Genomic DNA, 27,777 nt, shown 5'->3' on the forward strand with positions numbered 1-27,777 from the left:
AATTGAGTAACAGGTCATTGTAATTCCTTTCAAGGTTGTGGCTCAATATACGGTGTGAGGACAGTCTGAATATATTTCAGCAGATCCATTAATAATGTGTAGATTGATATACAGCAGTCATTTTTACAAAATTGAGGTTGTGAGTCTTATTTTTACAGCAGTATAACTTCAAGAACTGCAATACAATTTCTCCTGGTTTGCACTGATGCCAATAGGAGAAACCTCAAATTGTCGGTTGAAGGCAAATACGTCTAAAAACTCAGAAGGGATCTGATCTTATAAAGTTATGAGGCTCTCCTGGAAGACATTAAACACTGGCTCCACTCCCACAAAGCACTTAGAGCTTACCAAGGGCACTCAGGTACCATTAGGCATGTGCTTAGCTGCACTGAGGGCTTAGAGCAGAACACTCTGTCCTGATGGGGCACAGAGTCCCTTACAGATGCCAGTCACCAACATCTGGATCCCATTTGCACATCCTCTGGGATACACCCTTGGAAGGAGCATGGAGTGGAAGCCAATTCTGGGTAATCAAGTAGCCATGTTCTGCCTTCAGTGAAGGCTGGGTGGACTTTCCATACAGCGCCAGGTGGGAGAGACTGCTGACTCAATATGGAAAGAGTAAGGAGGGGGTAAAGCTGTTATTTGTCAGAGCCCTGACAAATTATTAATTTTGGATTTTTTACTCAGACATTCCAGTGATTAATTTGGACATGATACATCACTTTGTCTTTTTGTTTGATTTTGAACTAGACTAGACTGCAGTAGATGTACAGGAGAGAAATGAAGAAATGGAACCTTGGAATCCTTCATCACAGATGCAGATAGCTCCAGTTGTGCAATACCCATGGCCACTGCAGAGCTTTGGGCATGCTTCCCCAATGTACACGTGATCAATTGCCCAGCTCTGCTTCTCTAGTTCTTCTCCCTTCTGAATCCACCTGAACTGGGTTGCACTGCAAATACCAAAATCCAAATACTGTGTTAGGATACATAGCAATTAAAGACATCTATACGGTGATATTCTAATACACCAGCAGCAAATGTAACCAAAAATGTCATGTGAGGGAGCTGTGACTTCAGTAACGGGAAAGACCCACCCTGGTACATCATTGGCAGTAGTGACTTCTATTAACTAAAAGCTTCCTGAAGAATATTAGTTATTTTATTTGCAGGGACCTTTGTGACAGGGAGGAATGATGAGTTTGACTCCATGTTCTCAGAGGCTAATTTATTACTTAATGATACTATATTATATCAAGAACGCTATATTAAACTATACTAAAGAATACAGAAAGGATGCTTACTCAATGCTAAAAAGATAATAATGAAAACTTGTGACTCTTTCCAGGGTTTTGACACAGCTTGGCCCTGATTGGCCAATGAGTGAAATAACTCACACCAGAATCCAGTGAAACAATCACCCGTGGGTAAACAATCTCCAAACACATTCCACAACTCAGGAGAAGCAAATGTTTTGCTTCTAGATAAGAACTGTTTTCCTTTTCTCTGAGGCTCCTCAACTTCCCAGGAGAAAAATCCTGGACAAAGGGATTTTTCAGAGAATGTGAATGCCACAACTAGTAATGTATCAAATTTAAATCCGCAATAAGGAATCCTTTTTAATTCACCAATTAGGAACCAAAAAGGTTCTTAGTAAACCATGCGAGCAAGACAGCTGTCGTTTTATAGGTCCACAGTGAGCTGACCTTTCATGAACCTACCTGGATGAGACATGGTCAGGCAGCTGGATAGTTATTCTTCTCCACATGGAGCTGTTGACAGAGTTATAGATGGTAGCTTCATGGAACTGAAATGGGGAGCAGCCAATGCTATTAGATGAGGAAGGAAGGCAGTGTGTCTGGACAAGTTGCCATGAGTCTGTCCTGTAGGAAGCAAAAACAAAAAAGAAAAAAGTTATAGAACAACTGAAAAAATAATGAAAGGAAAAGAGATTATTTCTAAGGGTCATGACATTGCCTGTCTTACTAAAGAAACACAAGAGATTGTCAGCAATAGTTTCCATGCTCTGGAGCCACAAATAAACAAGAGGTGAGAGGTCAAAGCACAGGTGAAGCCATGGGGAATGTTTGAGTGTTGTGGAGCCCTTGGTGGTACTCCCAGCTGTGTGGCACATAGAGCTGCTCTGACAGAAGGATTTATTTAAGACGTAGCTCCTTAGCCTCTTTCTTGCAGTGTTCATGAGAGTCCCAATAGAATTTGCTACATTTTTACCCACAGCTTTTTGAGCACAGAATATACCTTCATTTTTACAAATTATAACATGCTGCTATTCCACAGCTCATGAGGCAGTGTTGTTGTTAGCTAGTTAAAGACCAATTTGGAGTTCAGTAACTCCCATTTCATGGCAGCTTGGTCCTATATCCTACTGGTTTCCTGCAAATGTGTTTTCCTGTGAGCACATTTTTAAGAGGAACATGCTCATGATTATAACTACAAGCTCAATGCCATGAATCTGTCAACATCTGGGATAAAATATAAAGCGAATTTATGGGAGTTATGTAGACAAATCCCAGTGCTTGCACACGGGCTTTGTTCAGATTCTGTTACAATATGAATAGCAAAGCATATTACAATAATTCATTTTACAACATGAATAGCAAAGCTTTAATAAATAGAAGCTCTCTATATTTTAATGTCATTCTGGTTTTTTTTTCAGCTCTGTGTATTCTGCTGTCATTTACCTGGCATCCTTTGTATACTCCAACATCACTGAGTGGAGGTCCCCACAAGAATTTGCCTCACAGCCAACCACGATCTATAGCGCAAATAAAATCAACAGCTATAACAACTCAGGTAGACATTTAAAGTGATGTATAATCAAGTTATGTTCTCCTTTTTTTTTTGTTTCTTTATTAGGTGTATGAAGGATTGTCAACTTAGAACTTGGGCAAAATCCATCACAAGTGGATGGAAAACAAAAGACATAGTACTTCAGATACTGTTTTTACTTAAAGAATTTTACTTCCTTGCTACTGTTGTTTCCTAACAGAATCCTAACACTTCATTTCTAAAGTCCAAATTAAATATCTAAACAAACATTTTTTCTGAAACAAAAGATATGGTAGTTCCTTGGCATTTCCAAAAGTGAAGCATCTATGAAATTTAAAATTTATAATGATAAACATGTGGACATAAACTTTAAATCAGTGCAATTTAGGTACAGAATTATTCTGAATATTTGAAACTATAGACATATTTGTTCCATATTACAGTAGAAAGATTACAGTACCCAGTGTACTTTACTGATTAGATAGTACTATGCTAAATTTCAAAACCAAACAGAAGCCATGCCAGAGCTGAGTTCCTAATTTAGAAATAAAATCTTTGCTGTGAGTGGTGAAGAAAAATGGGGAGAAGGTCAGAAAAGAAAAACTCTGCAGTAAAAGTTTAGAAATATGAACTATTGAATGCTGATGGGTTATCCTAATTTTGGCTTTAAAATAGAGGAAAAAGATGATAGGCTGGGTAAAATAAGCATCTTGGAGGCAGTCTTGACCTTCAGTAGTAAGAAACTTCAGACTCCCTCTTGTATATTTTTTTTTTGGCATACTGAGTGGGGAAGCAGTGCTTTAGGGATTATATTAGACAGTCAATATGAAATAGGCAGTGACATTGAGAAAAGGTGAAAATATTGACCAGTGGAAGATGGTAAATTCTAGAACTATCTCGTTAAACAGAAGAGCAAGAAAAAAAAAACATAATAAGAAAATGGATTAGTATTTTGATAACCCTTTCATATTAGTTCCTAGTTTAAGACAGGGTACTTGAGGAACAGCCAAGAACATTTCTGGAAAACAACTACTTGTTGCCTTTGGCCCTGGGTAGAATTCTACCTTAAATCAAATTAAAGTACTCAGAAATGTTTCTCTGATGGTTTAGGTCATTTGCCATGACACAAGGAAGTAGAAGGGGCACTTCTACTTGAACAAACTTGCATATTCCATATGATGCTCTTCTCCAGCCTTCTCCCTTACTTTTTCTGTTCCTTCACAAATTAGAGGAAAATAACTTTTTCTGCATGGCATCTATTTTCACCTTAGAAAATAATTCCTACTGTATCTGATGATCTGGTCATTTCAGGAAAATGGTATTAGACTTCCAATTCCTCTGACTCACCCCAACAGCTTACATACAGTCAGAATATTTTGACATTTTAAATTCATGCAGCCTATCTGGTTCTCATTACCTATCCTTCATATTTTCCTTTAATTTCTAGTAAAAAATCACTATTAATTATTCATCCAATTGAGCATCCTAGTTGGAAGAACAATAATTTCTGGAGAGAAATTAGATGAATTTTCATTGTGTTCTTTGCTTTGGAGAGAGAGAACATTTCTTACTTTAAACTGCATCATGTATCCTGGCTGTATAATGAGCTCCCTGGAGGACAGGATGTTGTGTGTTTTATCCTTTTTCTTATTTGGCCAGTAGAGATGGAATGATGGATTTCCACAGAACCCTGCAGTTCTGACTGCATTAGGGTAAAAGCTCCAATTTTCTTCATGAGAGGTGCCTTCTATTAAGATGAGTTAAATAAAATTACTGCATTGTCTTGGAAAACATCAAGGCTTAGAAATGAATCCACAGAATCACTTGATAGAATACTTTAGTGATATGGACACTACATTTATGCCATCTGTAATGACACACAGTAAGCTACAAAGAGAGAGACATAATAAAGACATTCATTGCCAGAGAGGTAATTATAGCATTTAAATAACAGTAGTTTTAAAAAATATGATAAGAGCATAGTACCAGAAATTTAAATGAAATTAGTTGGACTGAAAAAATTTTTTCTATGTGTACAGACATGTGCACACATATACATCTGAATATACATGTATGTGTGTGTGTGTATATATATATATATATATATATATATATATATATACAAACACACACACACATATATATTTATATACATATATTTACACACTTCTCTGAATAGCATGAAGAATAGCATACATACAGCATTAGTCTACAAAATGAAAAATGTGCAGAGTTAAAATAAAAGAAAGTCTGCTTGCAAGCTCACAGGGCTCAGGTAAGATAAGAACAGATATCACCAGACCACGGATGAGCTGTGGCAGGCTGTTTTACCATCATCAAAGGTGTCCACCAGCTGGCTGGGGTTGATCTCTGCTCCCCCTATCAGGATGTTGTCCAGAGCCCACTGTGCCCGCTCGGGGCCGGGCACCACGATCCCGCTGCTCAGAGTGAAGGGCTGCCACCAGCGCAGGCGCGTGGTGTTGGTCAGGGCGTGCTCGGGGAGCAGGATGTAGTCGTGCCTCACTGAGATGTACTTTTGGTAATCCATCTCATGGAGCAGAGTCCAGGATATCCCTAGAATGGAAAGATTCAGGTTTCGTGATGTAAAACCAAGCGTGTGGTAGAATCTGCTAAAGGATTAAAGTAAGATAATAGGAAATAAAAAGTAATAGCTATGGTCTTTTGATAGAGCTTGACTCCTAAGGATAATTGGCAACTGTTACTCACTGCAAGAGTAATCTTGCAATTGTAAAAAGGAAAAATCAGCTTGGGTGGAAGCCACTGATAACTGAAATAAGGCAGGAAGATTATGGAAAACTTCTGAGCAATAGATGGAACTTTTAGATGGGGAAAAAAATCTTTGCATGGACAAAAATATCTTTGCAATTAAGAATTAGTTTTTTATTTTGGATCTCTGACAACTTATCAGTTATTCATGGTGGATGGACACAGAACCAGACTGTAGCTCAGCTGTAAATATAGCATGTACTTGCCTCCATCAATGGAGTAGTCTAGCAGCACTCCTTCCTTTCTGCAAGTTGGTCTGTGGCATGTTGTCATGTTATTTTCACTCCCAATTCTCCCCCAGTACTGTAGAAACCTAAGAGTAAATGAATATGATCACATTTGTTAGACTTGTACAAACAGAGGTTGCTTTCTGTTAACAGACATGCTGAAATTGTTCCAAATACCAGCATTTTAAAGCAAATAACACTGATACACAAGTACTACAAAGGTTTCCATGGAAAAATTTTCATGGGAACCTCATGGAATTCAACTAAGAACTGCCCCTGGGAGGGAGTAACTCATTGCAAATGTACCAGCCAGGGGCAGACTGGATGGGAGCTGCTTTGCTTAGAGTTCCCTGAGAGTCCTGGTGGAATGGGAGCTAACCATGTGTTAAAGTGCCCTTGTATCAATGAAGGACATAAAAAAAGTTGATAAACTGAGGCAAGGTTGGAACCAGAGCTCAGAGCCAGAGGTCATACACTGAAAAAACAGGAAGTTCCAAATGGATTTAACAGGGGAAAAAAAAAAAAGGAAAAATAATCATTCTGAGAGTAGCTGAACACTAGTACAAGTGTTCCACTACAGACAGACAGTAGGATCTCTGTTCTTGGAGGTTTTTAAAGATCCAGTGGGACAAAGTCCTGGGCAAAGTGCCCTGAATTCTGTGTTACCTGGCTTTGAGCATGAGGTTGGACTAGAGACTCCCTGAGGCCCCTTCCTTCCTGTAATTCAGCAAAATTGCAAAATTTAAGAAGTCAGAGTGTGTGACTTCATTAAAGGCATATGGTCAAGAGAAATGATGCTGAAGTTGTTTATGTCATGTCCTTAGCCTGTCTAAACTGAGAGTTCCATTGCTCTCCTGATAAGTCATCCTTTCCAACAGCATAGAAATGGAGTGGGTCTTGTACGGGCACCCAGGAGAGAATAACCAGCAGGAGAGGTTCTGCTCTGAACTCAGTGAGAGACACAGCTGGTGCCTCCAGGAGTGATGCCCTGGTGACTGGTGTCTTGCCTCTTTGCAGGACAGAAGTTGCTGATTCCAGGACATTTCTGGAAAAAGAAATGCTGCTGCTTCACCTGGACTTGTCAGACTCTTTCCACTGTGTTGGGGTGAGCCTTGCTCTCTGTGACTCATCTGAAAGCATCAGTGCCTTGAGAATCATAACCCCAGTGCCCTGGGAATCATAATCTCCTCAGTGTCTATTTTGTTATGGTGAGGGTTCTCGGGGTCTCTCTGACCAGAGGTGTCTGGATAGCAAAGTCTTGCTAAACTCCATCTGTCTGGGTCCCTCAGGCAGGCTCCCAGCCTCAGGCAATCTTAGCAAGCAGCTCAGCTCCTAAGTGAGACCAGCTCTTTGGTGAATTCAGCTCTTTAGTGATTTCAGCTCTTTGCTTGCTAAGTGGCTTGGCAGATGCAGGAAAGAGAGGAGAGGGCTGTATGAAGTTCCACAGAGGTGTCTTTATTGGCAGCTTCTGTGAAGGGTGACAGGGACAGCCCTTCTGCTGAACAGCACAGAAATGGGGGTTTATGTGGGGTATGTGGGTTTTGGGAAACAGTCCAATAGTAAGGGTGGAGGTGAATATGACCTGTGGTCTTACAGAGAGATAATGAGGATCCCAGGGTGGAAGAAAGGATTCTTTGCTCCAGTCATCATGACTAGGCATTTCTTATCTCAGGCAGCTGACCACCAGGGAGGCCCTGCAGGACCTGTGGCTGCTGCAAGTGTCTGTCTCAGGTAGAGCTGCTCCTGTGGTGGCCTAGGAATTCCCTGAGCTACCAGCTATGCTGCCTGCTGCTTTGCCAGTGTATGACAGAGCTCCCTGTGACAATGATGTGGAGCCATGACCTACTTTGCCCCCCGCAGGTCCAGATCTTGAGTGACAGCCTGCCTCACAGTTGCACCTCCAAAGTAGAGAGTTGTGTCTTCTGCCAGAATTCCACACTCAGTACAGGTACTTCCACCTTCCAAGGACATCCATAAGTCTGGTTTAATTTCCTCATTGTCAAAGCGCTCTTTCAGGAAGGTCTGTAAGTAAGGTATTCAACATGAAGCACAGGTGAGTAAGATTTTAAGTCTTTTTAACAACCACAGCTGGAACTCACCTAAACATGTTTGAAGGGCTCAAGAACACTAAATTTTTCTCAGGGTGACTGAGCATAATCACTTCTGGCTGAATATTTAGCCACTTGAACTGAATTGGCTAAATGTGAAAAGATATTAGGGCCTGGATTTTGACATACTCAGGAGGTAATGCAGCAAATTAAAACTGGCATGTGCAAATGATTGAACATGTTGGGTTTGTGTGGCAAGGTTTTGATGGCAGAGGGCAACAGTAGGGGACTTCTGTATGCATGGGAGAAAAAATATTCTCTATCTTTCCTCAGCAAAACCAGAGATCTTGGCATTAAGGAGTTAGCAGTAAAACTCTCCTTAAATTGCTACCATTTTATCCTAAGTGTCCTTAATATGATGGAAACCTTACTAATTAAAAATTGCAAACAGACAATGATATTTGCTCATGTAATTAGTATTTCAGATGAAAACCAGAAGGTTATAGTAATTCAAATTACGCGACAACTGACAAGTTAGTTAGTTATTTTTAACTTTTAAATTAACAATATCTAATGAGAGTCCACTTGATTGTTATTGGGTAACATGAGTAACAGCCAAACAGCTATGTGAATTAATTTTCTAATTTTATGCCATTTTCTTTTATTCCCTACTTCAGTAAGCTCTCTCACAGTAAAGACAATCTTTCTGTTTTGTTCAAATACAGCCACATGTGCAAGGGTGATTTACATCCTAAAATGATGATTAAAAGCTGAACAATGAACTTTATCACAGCTTTTTCAGGCTGTGTTTTTTCAAAGATACAACAAACCCATTCTTGAATAATGAAGTTATAGATTTGTTAAAAAACTGATGGAGGGGCTGAAAATGGATTTGATTGTCTTCAGGCTGACAGGAATCAAAGCTAAATTTCCAGTGAGATCAATCTCTCCTCTCTCTCCTTCCCAGTCAAACACATGCCAAGATTCATTCTTTAAAACATGCAATAAAATTACCTTCAGTGTCTGGGTCAGGTAGCAGTTTGGACCCGAGTACCCAGGATCACAGATGCATTGCTCATTCAGGCAGTCTCCATGACCTCTACAGTTTTCCAGACAACCAGGGCCCAGGTAGAAATTATCAATGGCCCACTGCATATCTGAGTATTTCTGGTAGAACCGAAACCTCACGGGACTAGATATAAAGGAATGAAGAAAACCAGACACAGCCATAAAACAACTTTGCTCAATTGAAAAAAGGTGATTAGACACAATATAATCATGACTGTACTATCTCCTGAGCTTCCACAAGCAGTGGAAGTACCTATTGAAATTGATTTTTTTAGATATCCCTAATGTAATGAACATGAACGCTGCTGCTCTGCAATTTCCTTGAAAGAAAATGAATAGGCAGATGTCCTGTTGTGTTTCCAGGGTGGTACTCAATCCAAGACAAAATGAGCAACAAATTCATACTTACTTGCCCACAAGGCTTTCAGGCAGTGTGTAAGTTACTCTTTTCCATCCTTTTGTGGGAAAGAAGACAGATGGCTGTGAGACACTCCCAGAACATTTTGGATCGGCTGGTAAGCACTGAGGTACTAAGTAACTCCAGCTAACACCAAAGTCAGTGGAGTACTGCACATGGACCTGATTTTGTGCAAGTTTTTCTGAGGGTTTACATCCAACAGACACCTAATAGAGAAGAGACATCAGTAATTAAGATTTAATTGTGGTGGGGGAGTTTAAAAACATGTTTGAACCTGAAAACAAACTGCAGAATTTTGCTTGAAAAAATGATGGCAGTAACAGTGCCTGTATGGTACCAGTCACCTGCAGATCTCTTTGATATTCTCAAGACTGAGGACAGACACCATATTGTGAATTTTGTTTTCTTCTAGATAGCTCAGGTTTTGATTTGATTTCCAGGTTTTGACACTTGTGCCATTTGTTATGTGCCAGTGCCACATAACAAATAAAGTTAATATCCCCTCCCAAACAACCTGAGATTTGAATATTTCAGGGAAGGCCACAGATTAGGGAGACCACCTTTATGGATGGATGTGCAAAGGGTTCTTGCAATTTCCATATATTGCTGGGTCCATATATTTCCTTAATTTAGGCAAAGGGGTGTATGAAGGCCAGCTTGGGTGCAGGTTTGATGTGAGTGCATGACAACACAGGAGCAGAGTGAACTACTGTGGAGCTGCTTTTCCCTCACCAGCAGGTGTAACAAAATAGGCACCTGGTAGATGTGCAATATCCTCATTACATGATGTTCATAGAACAGCAGTGCTGGAAGAGAAGAATGTGCCACCTCTGAAAACAGCCTGTGGTATAAAACTGACCAACACAGAGTAAGTGAGAAAAGTGAGGATGGCCTAATAACAACATTTTTTCTCAGCAGGGAATGGCTCCTTTGTAGGCCTACACATCATCCTTCCTCCTGAAAGATCTACTTAGACCTGGAACAAAATGTGGTTTTGAATAGATTTACTGCAGACAGATTTTACCTTGAACTGCATAATCCAGCCTTCTGTAGGAGTTAGGTCGTGGGTGACTGCATAGACCTCTCTGCCATCGTGGCTCCCACAGATCATGACACCATCAGGAGAATCACAAAATCTCTCAATTGAGCAATCATCATGGAATAACCAGTGTTCATTCACTTGAAAATAGATGGCAATGTCAGTAATATACAGTGACAATATAAATTAGTAGTCTAATTAAGAGGAAGTAGTGTTAACCACAAAAGGTGATTCATAGCTTTATTTTTCAGTCTACATGAGAATTATTTAGTTTGCTCCTGAGAATGTCAGTACCCTGTTGTTCCCATGTAAATATGTATTGCATTTATCACATTTATTGCTTAAAGCACCTCTTACTTGAGTAAGTAAGTAAGCTTACAGCTTACTGGCTGAAAGCTTACTAATGAGCTTGTTCACTTAGACAAGCATTACAGCATTATTTTTTAATATTAAAGAAGTAAGGATCTGAGACTTAAAATATGAACTTCTATTGCGCTGAACATTTTGGGAGAGCCTTTTAATGGGTGTTGCCTACATGTCTGCACAAAGTGCAGTCCAGCACTGGTAGCTGTTAAGCCTTATAAACATACAAAAATGCATTTTCTACAAAACTTAGTTGTAAAATGTAACTTAAATTCCCTAAAGAAAATTTTTAAAAGTTAGTAAATAGGGAACGGACACTCAGGAGAAGAAATTTGCTTAGAATAACCCATCACTTTTAAATTACTTTTTTTTCCTTTTAAAATAAATTAACCTTCTAAATAAATTCACGCAGCAAAAAAGCCGCGTTACATCTTTTCATTTTGCTTTTTGCAAACAAAAATCCAAAGACAGGGCCTCTACAGCAACAGCACTGTGTGTGACCACCATCACAGTGACACAAGGAGTCAGAGGCTCAGCAAGCCCTGCACATCACTGCCCTGGCTGGGATGCAGGTGGGAGGCTTACCCGTGGTTTTGTCCTCCAGGGCCATGTCGAAGGCGATCCTGCCGGCGGGCCCCGCGTCGGCCGGGGCGCGCTCGTGCTGCGGCAGCGGGGCGCTGCTGAAGGTGTCGAGCATCACCGTGCGCTGGTCGGCCGAGCCCGAGATCAGCACGTTGTCGATGGCCCAGTCGTTCTGGTCCAGCCCGTCGTGCTTGGGCTGCCACCAGCGGAAGCGAGTCCCGATGGTTTTGGCGTCGTAGGGAAGGAGGATGTTCACAAAGCTGGAATGAAAGCTGGGAATTAGTTGTAGGAAAGCTGCGGGAGGAGGGCACTTTGCCATGCTCTGTGCTGGGTGCTTTGAGCGAGTTCATTCCTGATGTTTCCTGGAATACGTGGAATTTGGGAAAGAAGAAAAAGACCAGTCTAGCCTATATTCCTCTAGGAGATATTTCTGACACAAAAATCTTTCTGATCACTCCCAATGTCATCCTTGGGACAGGGGCTCAGAGAGAGGTGGAAAGGGTCAACACCCAGACTGTGGCATGGTTTGAACAACCTCACTTGCTCCAGGTGTCCTTATGGGACCAAATGCAAGGGTCTGGACTAGCAGGGTATGGCCATAAGGCCCTTAGTAAGGGAAGTGTTAAGAAGGAGAATGTGCAAGTGAAATAAAGATTGTTTTTTTCAACCTGGAGCCATTCAGCAGATAGCAATGTTCCAGTACAATTTTATCTGTTCCATTGCAACAGTAGAAAGTAGTACACTGAAATCTCATGTCCAATTAAAGTGCAAGTGATTTCTTGGTGTGCTTGAATAAAAACAAATAATGGGTCCCTCACATCTCTGTTTTCTGTGAATTTTTTAAATTGGTCAGTGACAAAATGATCAACTCACATATATGCATGACTTGAATTTCAAAAACATCTGAAAGTAGGGCTTGAGTGTATCTATCCTTCTGATGGATAACTGCAGAAATGCAGTTTCTCCTAGCCACACCATTTTGTAACTAACTTATAACAATCAGTGATTTTATGATCCTGCCCATAAAGAAACAGATTGCAAAGGCTAGCAGCTTTAAGAACAGGATGGACATCACTACAGTAGCTATTAATTTATCTTGTGCAACCATTTGCAAATCTACCAGACTGCTACAGGCTCCTAGGTATTCTTGTATTTCTGGCCTAGCAGCTGCACATATGCTGATGCTCTCAATACATGTACCAAGGCCATTAATAAACACCTCTAGGACTGTGCAAGCTGAACTCATACATCCAAACCTGACATCCAAACCACAGCACTAATATATCCCACAGGTTCTGGTGAAACATTCAAGACCACCTGACTTCAGCAGAGAAATTTACACAGGCAGAAAGAAGGTATCTACAAACCCAGGCTTGCTGAACTGATCATAGAAAATTTCCATTAAGAGGCTCCAGGTGATTCCACCATTCACAGAATACTCCAGCAGCACTCCTTGGTTGCGGTTATTAGGAGTTATCAGACATCCATACATGAAATAAAACTGGATGAATTCTGCACTGGTGAGGTTCAAATCCACTGTAACTAACATACGGCTGCAGCCCTTAAAAGCAATGAAAAAATATGTTGGCTGGTGTTGTCTGGCAAAACTTATGTTCATAAAAAGTGTTAGACTATGCAGTCACTATTAATGTGGATTCATGCTGCAAAAATTTTAGGATTGTACAAAATTTTATTGATTATTTCAAAGCTACAACAGAACAACAATAATATATGTTTTCCCTGAAGACAATTTTAGTCATGTTTCATCTTAAAAATGTCTGTTGTGTATCTCTATATGTTGCTACTTGTACCTTCAGTTTTACAACATTAATTTATTCACCTTTCTTCTTAATAAAAAAGCTTCAGAAATCCACACCTCTGTTGTAAATCAGGAAGTTTTCCATGCAGAATTAATGAATCACTGATTATGTGCTACTGATTCAACCCATGCAAACCATCAAATGGCAAAGCAATTTTAGTATGTGTTTTTTCCACAACACCTTATATATTTCACATTGTTTAGTCTGTTAGTTGGTGTCTACTTAGTCCTACTGGAATAAAGTGGAAATGCAATGCTTTTGTTAGTTCATTTTAGAAAACTTTTGTCAGTTTGAACTTAGTTATAAATTTGACAGAAGAGATCTACAGGCGTAAATTTTATGTGTTTCTAAAATACTATTTCAGAACTTTTATAATCATGAGGTAACCTGTTAGCAAACTATAGTTCGGCAGTAGTCAGGGTTATATACCTACATATGTAGCTAACCTAGGAAATTTTACTGTGAGCTTACTCTGAAAACACCCACCTGTGAGACATCTGAAGGATGAGGCTACATATGGATGCAATGTGCTTTAGGGTGACCCTGCCTGGGCAGGGAGGCTGGACCAGTTTACCCACCATGGCCCTTTCTAACCCAGCCCATTCTGTGTTTCTCTGGCTCTGTATTGTCATGGACCATGTGCAAGTCATACAAGTGCAAATAACTAGCTATTAATTTACCTTTGCGGTCTGAATAGAAGCCACACCAAACTCCAGTCTGGCAGTTTTAAGTGCTATGAGGAGAGTCTTAAGAGGAAAATTAAAAGTCTACCTATTTTTACTGTGCGTTAACCTACCAGCTCCACTTTCAAAGGACCCTCTACAGCTCCTCTCAGGACTCACACACACTATATCTCAATGTCCTGGCTGCAGCATATCAAGGAACATGGTATCAGCTTTCCTGGAGGGTTTCCTAGTCTGTAGGACCTGTTTGACTTCGACCTTCAGCCAGGCAAAGGATTTAATTTTTAAAAATATTTTATACATCTGATACGTTATGCTGTTAGTTTTTTAATGCCTTGCTATTTAACTTTTAAAATCAGTCCTGCTTATAGTGTCAAATGGAGCGAGCTGCTCCCTGTGCTGGACACACACCCCGCTGAAGTGAAGTGCCATCCCCGAGGCGACGGCGCCGCAGACCGTGCTGAGCTTGCCCCCGTTCACTGTCAGCCAGTTCTGGTTGGAGGGGGAGCGGTTGAAGTTGTCCTTCAGCTGGGTGGGAAGGGGGGTCTCTGGCTCGTCGCAGTACAGCCCACCCCAGTGCTCGTCGCAGCTGCAGAGCAAAAAATGCACAAATCAGCTGGCAAAGGCTCGGCATGTTATTAAGGTACCGTCTCATTCTGCAGAGGGGCATCATTTACTGGTGCACAACTGGTATGTGGGGGTTTCAAACATCTGGCGTTTTGTAGCTAATATGAAACAAAAATTACTTTTTTGAAGGCTTAGTATTGTGTATCATTCAAGCTTCTAGTACAGGGTACATTCCCAAACATAGTAAAAGCAGTGAAATGTGCTTGGATAAATAAACCAAGAGAATGTGCCAAGCCTAAAAATGTCCTGCTAATATTAAAGTTCAAGTTTCTGTAAAGTTTCAGTAGAGGGGTGCATTCTTATCTTTGTATAGTTCTCCTTTTTTTTTTTTTTTTTTTTTTTTGTCTGAAAAACATTCTTATAATGTGTCAAAGACTGGATAACAGCTTGGAACTGTGTTCTGCTACATAGAGATTTCACCAGAGATATTGTGTCTTGGTACTTCAGTGTTGTCAGGATACAGGAGAACACAATAATATGTCTATTCTACAGTGAAATATATTTCTAAAAAATACAGTCACAGTGCAATTATACAGCCATTCTCCCATTTCTGCTGCCATTTGTGGCTGGGAAAAAAGCAATACATCCATCTGGAAGGTATTTGTCTGTTGCCAAGACAGGCAAATCTGGGGGTTTTTGTTTGCTAGCTTTGCAGGACTCTGTGTGGATTGTTATGCAAACAGTATGAGGATCAAGCCAGTCTGCCTCTCCTGGCAAACTCTACCATGGAGCAGAGTCATCAGACCATCAAGTCCAGTCAAAAAGCAAAATCTGGCCTTGTGAGGAACTGGCATACATCCTGCTTAGTGGATATGTCCCACCTCCAGCCCAGGTTCTCTGCACCCAGCACCAGGTTAAGAGCACAAGGACATGGTGTGGAATCCCTTGGGAATAAGGAGAACATATTCTGGGAAACTCCAGGACTATATGTCCCTAGAGGGCTATGCAAACTCAAGGGGTACCCTCTCCCCACCTGGTGGGAGGGGAATTGATGCAGCAGAGGCGAGAGCAGAGGTGATGGACTGCCACTGAGGAAAGGACTGTCTGCTTTGGCCATGGAGCGTGGACAGTCAGAGGTCTGGCAGTGCCAACCCCTGCAGTTCCCCTTCCACTTGTTACTTGTATTCCCAAATGGACCCAGTGCCCTGCTCAGTTTTAACAGCAAAATCCCCCTTCCTTTGTAGAATTGTATCACAGTTCTTCCTGCAAATTCATCAGAATGACAGAGGTGGAGTGAAATGCTACAGCCCTGGGCAGGACAGGGCAGAGATGGCACTCACACACAGTTGTCTTGTGTGCACTTCCCATGGCCACTGCACATGTCTATGCAGCCATCTCCGATGTAGACGTTATCGATTGCCCACGTTTGCTGCTTGTCGAAAGGAGCAGGCTGGTGCCAGCGGAAACGAGTCGCTTGAGACCTGGGGAGAGAAAGAAAAACAGAATTCTGTCTTTTCTAGCTAAGGTAACCTTTATTTTGATTGAAAGGAAATGTTAGTCTTGAGGCTAGCCTGCTCTTGGGAGATTTGTTTGATACCAGCATGACCCAGGGCTGGTTTCTGACAATGACAACATCCCTCCAAGAAAAGGGTGCCCAGATTTTGAGAACAGAAAAAATCATGGATGCTTGGTATCAAGCTGAGAATGTGAGAGGTAGGAAATGGATCACTGGTGAAAGCAAAGCAAGCAGGCCATGGGTGGTGCAGTGGAGAGGAGGTTGAAAGAAGGTGGTACTCCCAGATGGAAGTTCAGGCCAGTCATAACATGTCCCAGCACAGATCCAAACCTGAGGGACAGCTGTGAGCTGGATCAAGCCAGAATAATGCAAACCCTCCAAATTTCATCCTGATCCAGTCAGTAAGTCCAAGGCAACAAATTTACCTGGCTTTTTCTCAGTGAATTCTCCCAATCACACTTAGGTTAAGAGCAGTTCTAGGGAGTGGGTTTGGGGAGAGGTGAGAAGGCCCATGCAGGGCTTGCAGCATGACCCTAGCTTTGCAGTTCCTTCCCTCCTCTCCACCCAGGGCTTGGCTGGAAATGCCAAGAAATTATCTGTAGTGTGATCCTGGCTTTACTCAGTAAATTATATTCATTTTGTTGATTAAAATGGGCCTAGCTCCCTATGTGTGAATTAAGTGTCTCATCTCCCAAGATAGATGATGAAAAATCTATCTGAAACAGTCAGGGGACACCAAATAGTTATTCAGCTCATGCAGGTGTAGACTGTGAGTGAAGAGCTGGGAGGAGGTGAATTTCTGTCACTATGAATTCAAGCTAATCCCTGTTTAGCGGTACAGCTCTAGATGGCAGCATTGAACTTTTTGCAGTCTGTTTTCTTTTGCATCTCAAAGAGAAATCCCAATGGTTTCAAACACACACACACAAAAAACCCAAAAAACCGAAAACACCCCAAAAACCCCCTAAAAAAACCCCCAGCAAACCCCCCAAAAACTATTCAGTGTGAAAATGCACCTCATATGATAAGGTCATTATTTTCCCATGAATTATTTCTTTATGAAAATGTTGCATGAGCTGAATAAATAACTTGTTTATCCAAGGAGAAACCTAATGCTCTGAGCACAGGTCAGCTGTTCACCAAGCAGCATTTTAAAAACAAACATAAAAATTGTGAGGAAGTCCTTTCAGAATAAAGACAAGCACCAGTATCTTACACTGCATGCTTTGCCTGGGCACATCACTAACAATTCATGGATCTGATGCTCCTGTGGGAAGTTTTGCATTTGCATTTGTCTTAAAAGGGAAAATCACCTCCAAGCTGAAAGTAAGTGTCCATTGCATTTTGAGGCCAGAGGTGAGGCAGCACTCTGGAGTACAAGAGCCCTAAGAGGCTGCACAGATATGGGTGGTGAGCACCAGGCCAAGCTACTGACTACACAGCCTGCATGTGCCTGAAACATACAGGCATAAACAACTGGAGACACATACCTGCTATTACACAGCTTGAAATAATAAAGCAGCATAAAAATTATATTGCTTCTAGACTAAAAGGCCTATTAGCTGCACTGTTCTTATCCTAAAGCTCAATATCTCTCTTGCTTATCAGATAAGGTTGTAATAACCTCTCTCATGGAATGCCTGTCTTAACAACTTTGGGAAATTGCATTACTTGAGCCAAAAAATACAATTATGGGATTGGACAGAAGTGCAATTTTTGCCTCAGTAGGGCATCAGACTTCTTGTGACATTTACTGCTCAAGAAACTCTTCAGTCTTAAAATCACAGTTACTCATAAACCTGAGTTTATCTCAGGTGGTAGCTTCCTTTCAGGTCCAGATTCGATTGGTTTGGAACATCAATCCAAGCCCTGATTTCTCCCATTCAACCCCAGAAAGACTATTCTGAACACAAATTTACAGTCTTTATACAAGAACTGACAGGATAATGGATTTTTACAGATGATACGTAGCAAAGCCGCACAAAAGAGGAAGCACAGAAAATGAATGCTGGGAAGGAGTCCTAAAAAGTGCTATTACTTGATGTAACTGCAGCAAAGATTGAGGATGCCCCAGATGATTAGTAACAGAACATAGACTTTTTCATTACTAATGTCAAAACGTGTGGCAACTGTATAGGCATTTTCAGTACAATTGCTAAAAAATAAAGGTCTTTGTTTCCAAACTTGTATGTGCCTCTGGTGGTGTCTTTCATGACAACCATCTCAAGGCTCTACCTGTGCTTTGGTAATTCTGAGCCAGCAGTTAGCTCAGTCTAAGTCTGGGTGAGGAGATTAGGCTCAGCAGGAGGAGCAAAGCTGTGGAGTCAAATAGTGCTGAGAGCCTGCTGCCCTTGCTACCTGTGTTTGCAATTTCTATAGGATAGAGCTTCATTTACATATTTACTTATTTGTTGCTATTTACATGGACCAAACAAAAAGAACATGGTACAATTGCTTAAACTCCATAATGCATCATTATAATGACATTATATATAATGACATTATAAGTACCTAGTTATGCTTTTAGATTTATTTTGCAGAAAACCAGAGGGAGTTACCTAGTATAGGGAGGCAGAGGCAAAGTAACCCGGGTCCATTTGTTGAAAGTGTCTGAAATGAGAATCCTCTGGAGATGGTACTTGTTGCATTCCACATTAGTGGGAAGACAGTCTTTCAAAATTGGGTGCCAGGTCAGCCCAAGGTCCACTGAATATTCCAGTTCAATAGCTAAGGGTGGAAAGGTGGTTAGTTACTTAATTTATAAGAGACCTCTATCCAAAGGCCTATAGTAACGTGCAAACCCCAGACAGTATCACAAGTCTGAACTGACAAAATAACCCCCAGAAGTTTTCAAACCCTTGTGTCAGAAGCACAAAGCTACCTTCTTTGATGGCAGTGTGGAGGGTGTGTTACATGTTGCTGAGCAGGTATAGCTCAGGTGGAGTCTGCAGCACATCTCCACATCTGCGGCCCAACTCAAGGGACCACAGATGAAATGACAAAGCCAACATTAAGTGGCCAGGATTAAGTCAAGACAATGTCTGTAGCTGCAGCATGCAAAAAAATGATGTGGCAGCACCATGACCACCAAACTTTGTTTTTCAGACTTGAAGAGTGAGATTCAGCTGGATGTGATTGCTGTGTAAAGTAGAGCAACACTCAAATTCAAACTTTTGTCTCTGTCACAAGATGGCTTAGTCAGCCTTCCACCCTTCCTGCAGACCAGCTCATTTAATTATTCAGCACAATTTTAATTTGAGTTAGTTAGTCAGTGAGCTTGTTTCCATTCAAACACAGTCTAGCCACATTAAACTAATATATTCATTTCTCAGCGAAAATCAGCAATTTCATTGTTTTGATGTCTATGGCTTACAAGCTTTTATTACCAAAATTAAAGGTTAGTCAAGCTCACTAAATACTTCAAGTCAAACTTTCATGCAGCCATGAAAATGGAAATAATAATAGGTGCAGAGCTGGTACTTGAAGTAAATGTTCCAGCTGCCAGGTATTCTGGCTGAGCTGGCTGTGTAAAACATGGAGCGTGGTTGCAGTGATAGGGGTGATAAATCTGTGATCTTCCTTTGGTTACCAACAGACCCATTTCTTCTACCCTCATGCACAGGGAATGACCCCTAATCACCCAATCAGTTCTACTGGATGTTTCAGCACAGAACACAGTGCTATAGAAATACAAGGACAAGTAGGTACAAACAAGGGTAAGTGAGTTTTTAGTGTTAAATTTCCCTCATAAAAAAAAAATGCATTTCTCATCATGACTGGAAGCATGATTGGGTAGTGTCCTGCCTAATTTAATATGAAGTTAAAATATGGATAAGGGTTGTAGGCAAAGAAAGAAGGCAAATCCCCCCCAACAAAATAAGGATGTTTCTTTGCCAGTATATGGCTCAGTCACCAAAATGCATCTAAACTTAGCAGAGATGATCTCAGGATACCACAGTATTCTTAATAACAAAAGAAAGAAAAATTTTTAAGCATGTAAGTAGCTGCAGAGTAGCAAAATCTGGGACTTCATGTAAAACCTTTTTCTATTTTTATACAGAATTGTAGAGGAAAGTTCAGCAGCCCAGTAAATTAACACATACCACGTGTTGCAATGTATTATATTCTTGTCCTCATTAAAAACATCTATGCCTCAAAACCCTGCTCTAAGAGGATGTGTAAAACAAGCATTAAAAAGTTTGGTTTTAAGAAAAACCTATTTTTTGTGTGCCTTAAAATTCACATAATGAACCAATTTTAATTTCCATGTGATGTGTATTTGCTGTGATGAGTACAGAGCATGTTTTTATTCATTTACCTGTAGGCATATATGTGTATATATACATATAAAAGCTGTCTGTGCACTCAGTAGACATCATATGAAAAGAGTAAGCTAGGTAATTAAAATTGCATCATTATGTATACATAAACAGATGTATACACATGTGCATAGTATGTATGCACACATTTGTACATGAAAACATACAGGTCTACACATATTTATTATTTCATATGGACAATATAAACTTTTGCAGTTGATGCTGCCTTAGCAAGTGTCAGGTTGGTATAAAAGATTTCTTAGACATATGGGTACAAGTGAGATCAGAACTGAGACTACACTGAAAATGCAAAACCACGAAGCAAGAAACACATGCTGGAACACCCAGCTGCTTATTATTACAGCACCACCCCAAGCAGTGGACATTATCTACTAAATGGATTTTTTGAGTAAGGCAGCTGTTAGTCTTTTTCTGAGATTGATTGAACTGCAACCTAGATGCTCACAGGGAATGATTTACTCCAGTTTATCTTAGGCTTCAGACACCTGGAATAATAAGCTGACCTTACAATTTCTAACAGAAACACGCAGCTTTCTTTTGTTTCTCAGTTCTTGTTACGATGAATAATATAACCAGAAAACAAGTGAACTTTCCTCTGCAGCGGAGGAAGAGGAATGGTAGGGATTACTAAGAAGTCATTACCATAACAGGAATCAGTGACAGAGCAGGAAGCTGCAAAATCTATTTGCAAGAAAGAGTCTTCATTGACCACGATGTCGGTGGTGACGACGTAGCGGGTGCTGGCTTTCTCAATGAACACCAGAGCATCCCCCGCAGAGCCGCACACCGGCATCTTCGTTCCTCCAGGGTGGAGCAGCCACTTCCTGCTGTCCAGGGTGGTGAAATCATCTTCCAGTACTGTATTGCCAGAGATATTTCCTCCTATAAGAATCTGAAACATTAGGAAAGAAGCTTTTATTGAAAAGGAGAAACGTCCAGAAGTCTTCACAAGCATGCAAGTGACGTAGCAACCCGAGGGAGGAAGATTATACTACGGGTATTTATTCTGCTGGTCCAAAATTGACAACATTACTTAGTAGAGAATTTAGGCCGTGAGAAAGGGGAGTATCGCTTTCCTTTACAGGAAAGAGATTGGCTCAGCTGTACAAATCTAAAATTCAGTGAGGTGACTTCCAATCTCAGTGAAGTAAAACTGCTAGAAAAAAAGTGTTTTCAGAAACAAAGTGATTGCACTTTCCTAGTGATTGTTCTGCTCTTCTGTTATCTGGTGCACTGCTATCAGATGGTGTCTGCTGACAGAAGTGGGGAAAGAGCCTCTGTTTTGTCATTGACTATAAAACATCATCATTTTACTCTTCACCAGCAAGCAAGGTAGAATTATTTTTCATTTGTTATTCTGAATTCAGTTTCTGATTTGTTCTGAAAAAATATAACTACATTCAATTAAGATATCAAAACAATGAGTATTTTTTCATTTCTAAACAGAGGGATGGGAAGTAAAATTTTGTAAACACAAGATTAAAATAGCTGGTTAGGTTTCTCCTAACAATCAGAACTAACTTCTTTAAAAAAGAGTAATAAATACTAAAGCAAATTGTACTTGGACAACCCAATGCAATGACACTACTTAGAGCAGAATCATTTTAGAGATAAATCATTTGTGATTTATACCAATTCGTACAAAGTAATATAATAATCTTTATAGCAGAAAATCCCAATGGATATTCACAACATTGATATTTTTATATAGGCTTTTTCTATTACATTATACCAAGCCAATTACATATTTGGATACATTTTAAGTGAGGGTTTTTGAAGTTGGAAATCAGACTTGCATTCTGTGTGGTAAGGCCTCCTGCAATGTGAACCCGAGGCCCTACACATGTGTAAAATACTTTCCTAGAGTCAAAATGGGCAATCATGCCCCATGAAAATGGTGCATTAAAACCATGAGTTCATCAAACAGTAATTGTGCTCTAAATATCTTTTTACTAGGCATTTTTGCTTGTCTCAGTGAAATGATACATGCCAGAAAAAGGGAAAACTTTAAGACTGAATCCAGTCCAAGACTGTGTTAAAAGAAGGATTGCTCACCTGGTCGATGACCCAGGGGCTGTAGAAATGCCCATTCTCGGAGGGCTGCCACCAGCGCAGCCGCGTGGAGCTGGAACGAGCCTTCAGGGGAACCTCCAGGGCAATGTATCGTCCCACGTTGCTGGAGTTACTGAAGAGGAACTCCTGGAGAAGGCTCCACGTGAGGCCCCCGTTGAGTGAATACTGCAGCAGCACAGGCTGGCTCCTGGGGTCAGGCACCCCCTTGCCACATCCCAGTCTCATGAAGAACTGCACAAATCTAACAGGAAAAATCTTTCCACTTACCAGAAAGATCTGTTTTCTACAACATCCTACACAGCGAACCAGAGAGCCTTGGAGTTTGTCTACTGACTAGCCCTGTGTTTTCTAGCTGTAAGAACCATCTTTAGGAGATCTTATGATTTCCTTTCCAAAGCTTCTAGAATACAACTAAGACAGACAGGTGGTATGACAAAAATTCATTTTGCCTGTGTGGTAGTTTGCCAGGCATAAGAGGCTGAACAAAGCTGGTCATTTATGTTTTCAGCTTTTGTCTGCACAGCAGATGGTGTTGCAAGTATCAGAAACATAATCCTGGGTGAAATTTTTATCCCTGTATCCCATGAGTACAGATTTTAGTGGCAGAAAAGCAACTGTGCTCTAAGTAGATCATAATTTGCTACGAATTTGCTGAAATGCTTAAATTCAAAATAAGCATCCCAGTTTTCCATTGGCATAAACCAGAGAAAATCTGGACGGGAGAACAAAGCACATTTCACTTTCAGGGATCATTTTGTCCATTTTTTCAGCCTGGGAAATTTGTCTAAATTACACCGTTTAAATGTGCTGGCTTCCCTGAAGGCAGCCCCAGCCACCCAGGGACAGCAGTGCTTTCATCCCCCAGTTAATTGGCTTCTCCAAAGCTGCACAATGGACTTGTATCAAACTGCGAAATCCCTCCCGTCAGCCGATGCTCACAAATAGCTCCACTGTGCACTTGGAGTGGAGGGAGCCTTGCTGTAATGATATTTACTTATTGGACTTGCAGGGATATTACAAGTATTAATTCATGTTTGCACAGCTTTTGCACAGCTTTCGAGTGTTTTATCTGTACTAATTATTATTGCGTTAGTGCTGCCTGGCTCAGGGTTAAACAAAATGGCACAGAGGAAGTTTTATATCAAAAATCTTGTTCTGGTTTGATCTGCAGGTAGATCTGCTGGGAGTGGAGGCTGCAGAGGTGCTGGGCAGACAAAGCTCCAATAAAATGCCAGACTTACAAGTCAATTAATTCTAGTCCTCACTGCGACTCACAGTTTCTCTTGCTACTAGAGAGAACTGCTTTTGCAATAGATTATATCCACCTCCATGTCCCAGACATAACATATTGCTTGTGCTGTAAAGGAGCACTGGGTACCCTCATGGATCAACATATCAAATGTAATGGATTTGCTTCACTGCTGGCAAGTCTTTCTGCCTCCTCAGATTTACTCCAACATTCGCCACATAATTCAAAGGAAATAAACCCAGGTGACCTTGTCTCTGTGGCATGTGAGTTCTTTGCATTGCTATTCTTACATCTCAGATTTCACTAATGTAGTAATAACCCACCCAAATATAGATAACAATGTCTAGCAGATATAAAAAAATAATTAAATATCTCTCTTCTTATCCCAAAGATATTTTGCAAAGGCTCTGCCTGTTTTGAAATGGAAAAGCAAAGTGTTTTCTGTAAATCTAGTAACACTCAAATGTGTGGATGTTCTTCTAGTAATTCAGAGTTGAAAGGGAATTGATCAGCTGTGATACCTAAAATATTCTCTCCTTACTGATATTTCATGCAGAGCAGTTTCAGCCACCAGTATCACCATGATGGTGATACACTGTCCCTGGGTTAAATTCTTTAAGGCACAGATGTGATGGCAGTGGGTTGCAGAGTCCACTTGATTTCAATCCCCAGGTGCTGAGTGTGGCTGCAGCACTGACAGACACGGCTGCTTGCCTTTGCTCTTCAGGGGATCTCCTCACGAGGAAAGAGGAAGTTTTAATGTGACTACAGAGTCTAGCACCCTTAAAAAAAATAGTTCTCATCACTCCTGGCATAAATTGAGACCTCTCCCCAAATCCTGTGCAGAACTTAGCACATCTGTGTCACAGCCAGATCTGTTGTGCTTTGCAGGTGGTTGATAAAGTCAGTCTGCAAACGCAGAAAATCCCACTGAAATTACTTTAGGTTGCAAAAGAGCAGCTCCCAGCAATGACAATGCAGTGTGCCTTGCTGTTCAGGAGAGAACATACAGTTATTTGCTGAGAACTGTTATTTTTCATAATCATATGTAGAAGAAATGGAGTGTTCAGCTTTGTTTTCCTAAGACAGAAGTAATTTATCTCCATATAACACCTTGAGGTCAATATTTGCAAATTCAGTTACAGACCATCATGGAGAAAAGATAAATAAACTATGGTTCTTTGAACAGGAGCAATAAGGAAAACATAATTTAGTTAAATTATGAAGCAACTTACATATCTTTTGTTAAACAATCTTCTAATTTCAGGGCTTGTTTTTATCAAGCTCTGAAAAAAGTCTGCTGTGAGGAATCTTTCAAATTACTGGGGTCCTTAATATTACACATCAATGAGGTTTAACTAAGTGCTGATCTAAAAACTACATTGGCTAGATATCAGGCCTTCCTACTGACCATGAGTGTTTACAATGAAACCGTTATTTAATGCTTCAATACCAATGCTGACAGGTAAAAAGTAGATGTTAAAATGTTAAAATGCTTCCCCCAGAACATCAGAAAGGAGTAGGGTGTTTATATGAGATCAGTGAAAAAAAGGTCTTGGAGAAAATGCAGTCTCTCCAAAGTAATAATACAAGAATATCAGCTAAAATACAGAATAAATTAGAAAGCAATGCCTATTTGTTAGCATGCTCACAACTGGGATGGAGTTTATTTCATAATAGTGTAAATTTTTTTAATGTGGCTTGCTTAGCCTGTCTCACTCATGCAGAGTCTCCTCTGCAGGGTGTAAAGATACAACATAAACTGTAAATACACTAAAATATTTGGTTTTCAATAGCTGCTGATGGCTTGATGGGAATTTCTCAGTGAATTATTGGAAACAAATGAGCACAATAAAGAAAAAAAACAAGCTTCAGAAATGAAAGAATTCTGAGATGACAAATATAAGAGTTATACTTTCAGCAGATACTCCTGTTTCAGCAAGGGCTCGTAATACACCAGACTCATAATACACCAGACTGTAAGAAAGGCAGAGCATTTCTCATGTTATGGATTTAGGAAACAAAAGCTTGCATGAACTATTGAATGTGTGGCATCAGTTTCCAGAATTCTTATTTAAGGAAAAAAAGCAACATTTAAATGGTTAATGCAATAAAGTTCAATTTAAATTTAATGTATCATGGTGACTGGTTAAAATGGAGCATTTGCTAGTGTAAGGACCCCAAAATATGTCAGCTTGCTTTTGTTAGAGAAATATCACACATGTATCATTCTTCAGTATGGCATTTCCTCAATGAAATCCTGAAAGAACTTTTGAAAGGTGTTACCTGGCTTGTGACAAATCCAGGTCTCGAGTCATCAGCATACGTAAACCATCTTCGTTAAAGAAAAGGTTGTTTCCTCCAGACATGATACCACATTTCCTTGATGGCTTTCCACCACTCACAAGGAGGAATCTATCCGACTCCAGCTGACCTGAATACACAGTGAATACATATTTATGATTTACTCTGAAGTGCTCCTGCTGCAAGAGTGCTACTTCCAGAGGAAGAGACATAAATTAAAAATCCCATGCTGACTGAGAAATATTCAGTGTTTCCACTGCCACGTATTCTAGAAAGCTGACATATATCAAAGCAAAATAAACAAAATAAACCCAGAAGTATGAGATCTGGGATCTTTGTTTCCAGCTATTCACATGATTTTCCACCTTTCATCATTTATCTGAAGTTAACAAAAAAGTACTCGGGTCTATAAAGAAACTTTGTGTTCCAAGTGGTAGCATGCAAGCAAGGGCTGGCAAAATTGAAAATGAGCAGCAGCAGCTGTGAATGGATGACTATGATTTACAGGTGCTGTTTTATGAAAACATGCTCCTCCTGCTGTGCTTGCTAGTGGGGGAAGCCTCAGAGGGGTTTCAGAGCTGGGTGCAAGGATGCTGTGTGCACCCAGGCACGCGTGAGGCTTTGAGCTCCCCCCTGCCTTCCCTCTCTTGGGGTCTGCTGTGGCTGCTGAGCACTGGCTCCCACTACTGAGACACTTGGTCTGCTCTGAAACCATGATTGCTGTAGTAGGAGAGTCAGATTTCCCTTGTAGTGAGAAATGACACGACCTTAAAGCCCTCTGCTGTTTGCCTCACTTGGAAATGCTCCGTCTGTGCTAAAGCCAAACTACCATCAAAACATAATTTTCTTCCATGATTATTTTCTACATGTAGAGTTTCAGGATGTTCTGTTTCAATGAAGATTTTGTAATCCAGCATTAACAGTGCATCCACAAACCACACTTTCAAATGGCATCTGAACTACTTGGTTCATGGGAATACCCCTATGGCATGAATTCTAATCAGAAGCATGCAGGTGCAATAATCCATTGGTTTATGGGCTTTACATGAGTCCAAATCCAGCTAGCTCAGACTCTGGCCCACATGGACTTGCATAGATGAAAGTAAGAGACGAGAAGCGCTCTTCTCCACACGGGGACGAGTATCCTGTTTATTGGCTTGGGACAGGACACTTCTGGGGATGGCGGCCACCCGGGTAGAAAAAGAGGGCGTGGCACCCTTGCAGTGGAGTTTTATACCCAAGGGATGGGGGCAGGGAGTCAGGACCGCGGTCAATGGGATGCCATTGGGGAGGGGTACCCATGGGACAGACCACCAGGTGTGTATAACAGGGGGGGTGTGTGAGGGACAGACATGTGATGGGGGAGGGTAAAAAACCATCCACGTGGCCTAACATACTCAGTAAAAATTTCCCATCACCCAGTGCAAAACAACAACTAAATAAACTTTTTAGTGCAATACAACATGCAGGGGTGCGCAAGGCTTTGCTGTTTAACCCCTTGGACCCTGGGTTGCACTGAGATGCACAGGCAGTATTCAGATGCCCCCTCCCAAAAGAGATACCTTCGAAGTCATCCTTGAGGAAGTCAGCGTTCTTGGTGCTGATTCTGCAGGTTGGCCCCGAGTAGCCGGGGTCGCAGATGCACTTGGTGCCGTTGATGCAGCTGCCGTGCCCGTTGCACATCTCCTCGCACTGGGGGCCGATGTACACATTGTCAATGGCCCAGGTCACGGGCTGGGAGCCAGCAGGGTAAAATCCTTGGTACCACCTGAACCTCGCCAGCCTGCAAATGGCATTAAGTGTACTTATTTTAAATTATAGTTCCATCTTTTTTTTTTTTGTATTTCGTACATATTCCATTATATACACATATATATTATTCTTTCTGTCAGAACTGGCT

At 40.8% G+C, this 27,777-nt stretch overlaps 1 protein-coding gene across 1 annotated transcript in view; it reads right to left on the reverse strand.

The window, feature by feature from the left end:
• The window catches only part of RELN (reelin), a 280,730-nt gene that overhangs the window by 11,868 nt on the left and 241,085 nt on the right, over positions 1-27,777 (reverse strand). The window contains exons 42-60 of the mRNA XM_030237765.2: positions 27,440-27,660; positions 25,860-26,007; positions 22,307-22,565; positions 20,894-21,143; positions 18,470-18,638; positions 15,736-15,876; positions 14,240-14,417; positions 12,693-12,886; positions 11,329-11,585; positions 10,366-10,520; positions 9,333-9,547; positions 8,870-9,047; positions 7,654-7,829; positions 5,787-5,893; positions 5,125-5,367; positions 4,365-4,540; positions 2,706-2,779; positions 1,725-1,886; positions 799-956 (exon numbers count right to left, since the gene is read on the reverse strand). Coding sequence (XP_030093625.2) covers positions 799-956; positions 1,725-1,886; positions 2,706-2,779; positions 4,365-4,540; positions 5,125-5,367; positions 5,787-5,893; positions 7,654-7,829; positions 8,870-9,047; positions 9,333-9,547; positions 10,366-10,520; positions 11,329-11,585; positions 12,693-12,886; positions 14,240-14,417; positions 15,736-15,876; positions 18,470-18,638; positions 20,894-21,143; positions 22,307-22,565; positions 25,860-26,007; positions 27,440-27,660 — 3,461 coding nt within the window. The remainder of the gene's footprint in view (positions 1-798; positions 957-1,724; positions 1,887-2,705; positions 2,780-4,364; positions 4,541-5,124; positions 5,368-5,786; positions 5,894-7,653; positions 7,830-8,869; positions 9,048-9,332; positions 9,548-10,365; positions 10,521-11,328; positions 11,586-12,692; positions 12,887-14,239; positions 14,418-15,735; positions 15,877-18,469; positions 18,639-20,893; positions 21,144-22,306; positions 22,566-25,859; positions 26,008-27,439; positions 27,661-27,777) is intronic.

This window comes from Serinus canaria, chromosome 1A (assembly GCF_022539315.1).
Source record: "Serinus canaria isolate serCan28SL12 chromosome 1A, serCan2020, whole genome shotgun sequence".
NCBI classification, from domain to species: Eukaryota; Metazoa; Chordata; class Aves; order Passeriformes; family Fringillidae; genus Serinus; species Serinus canaria.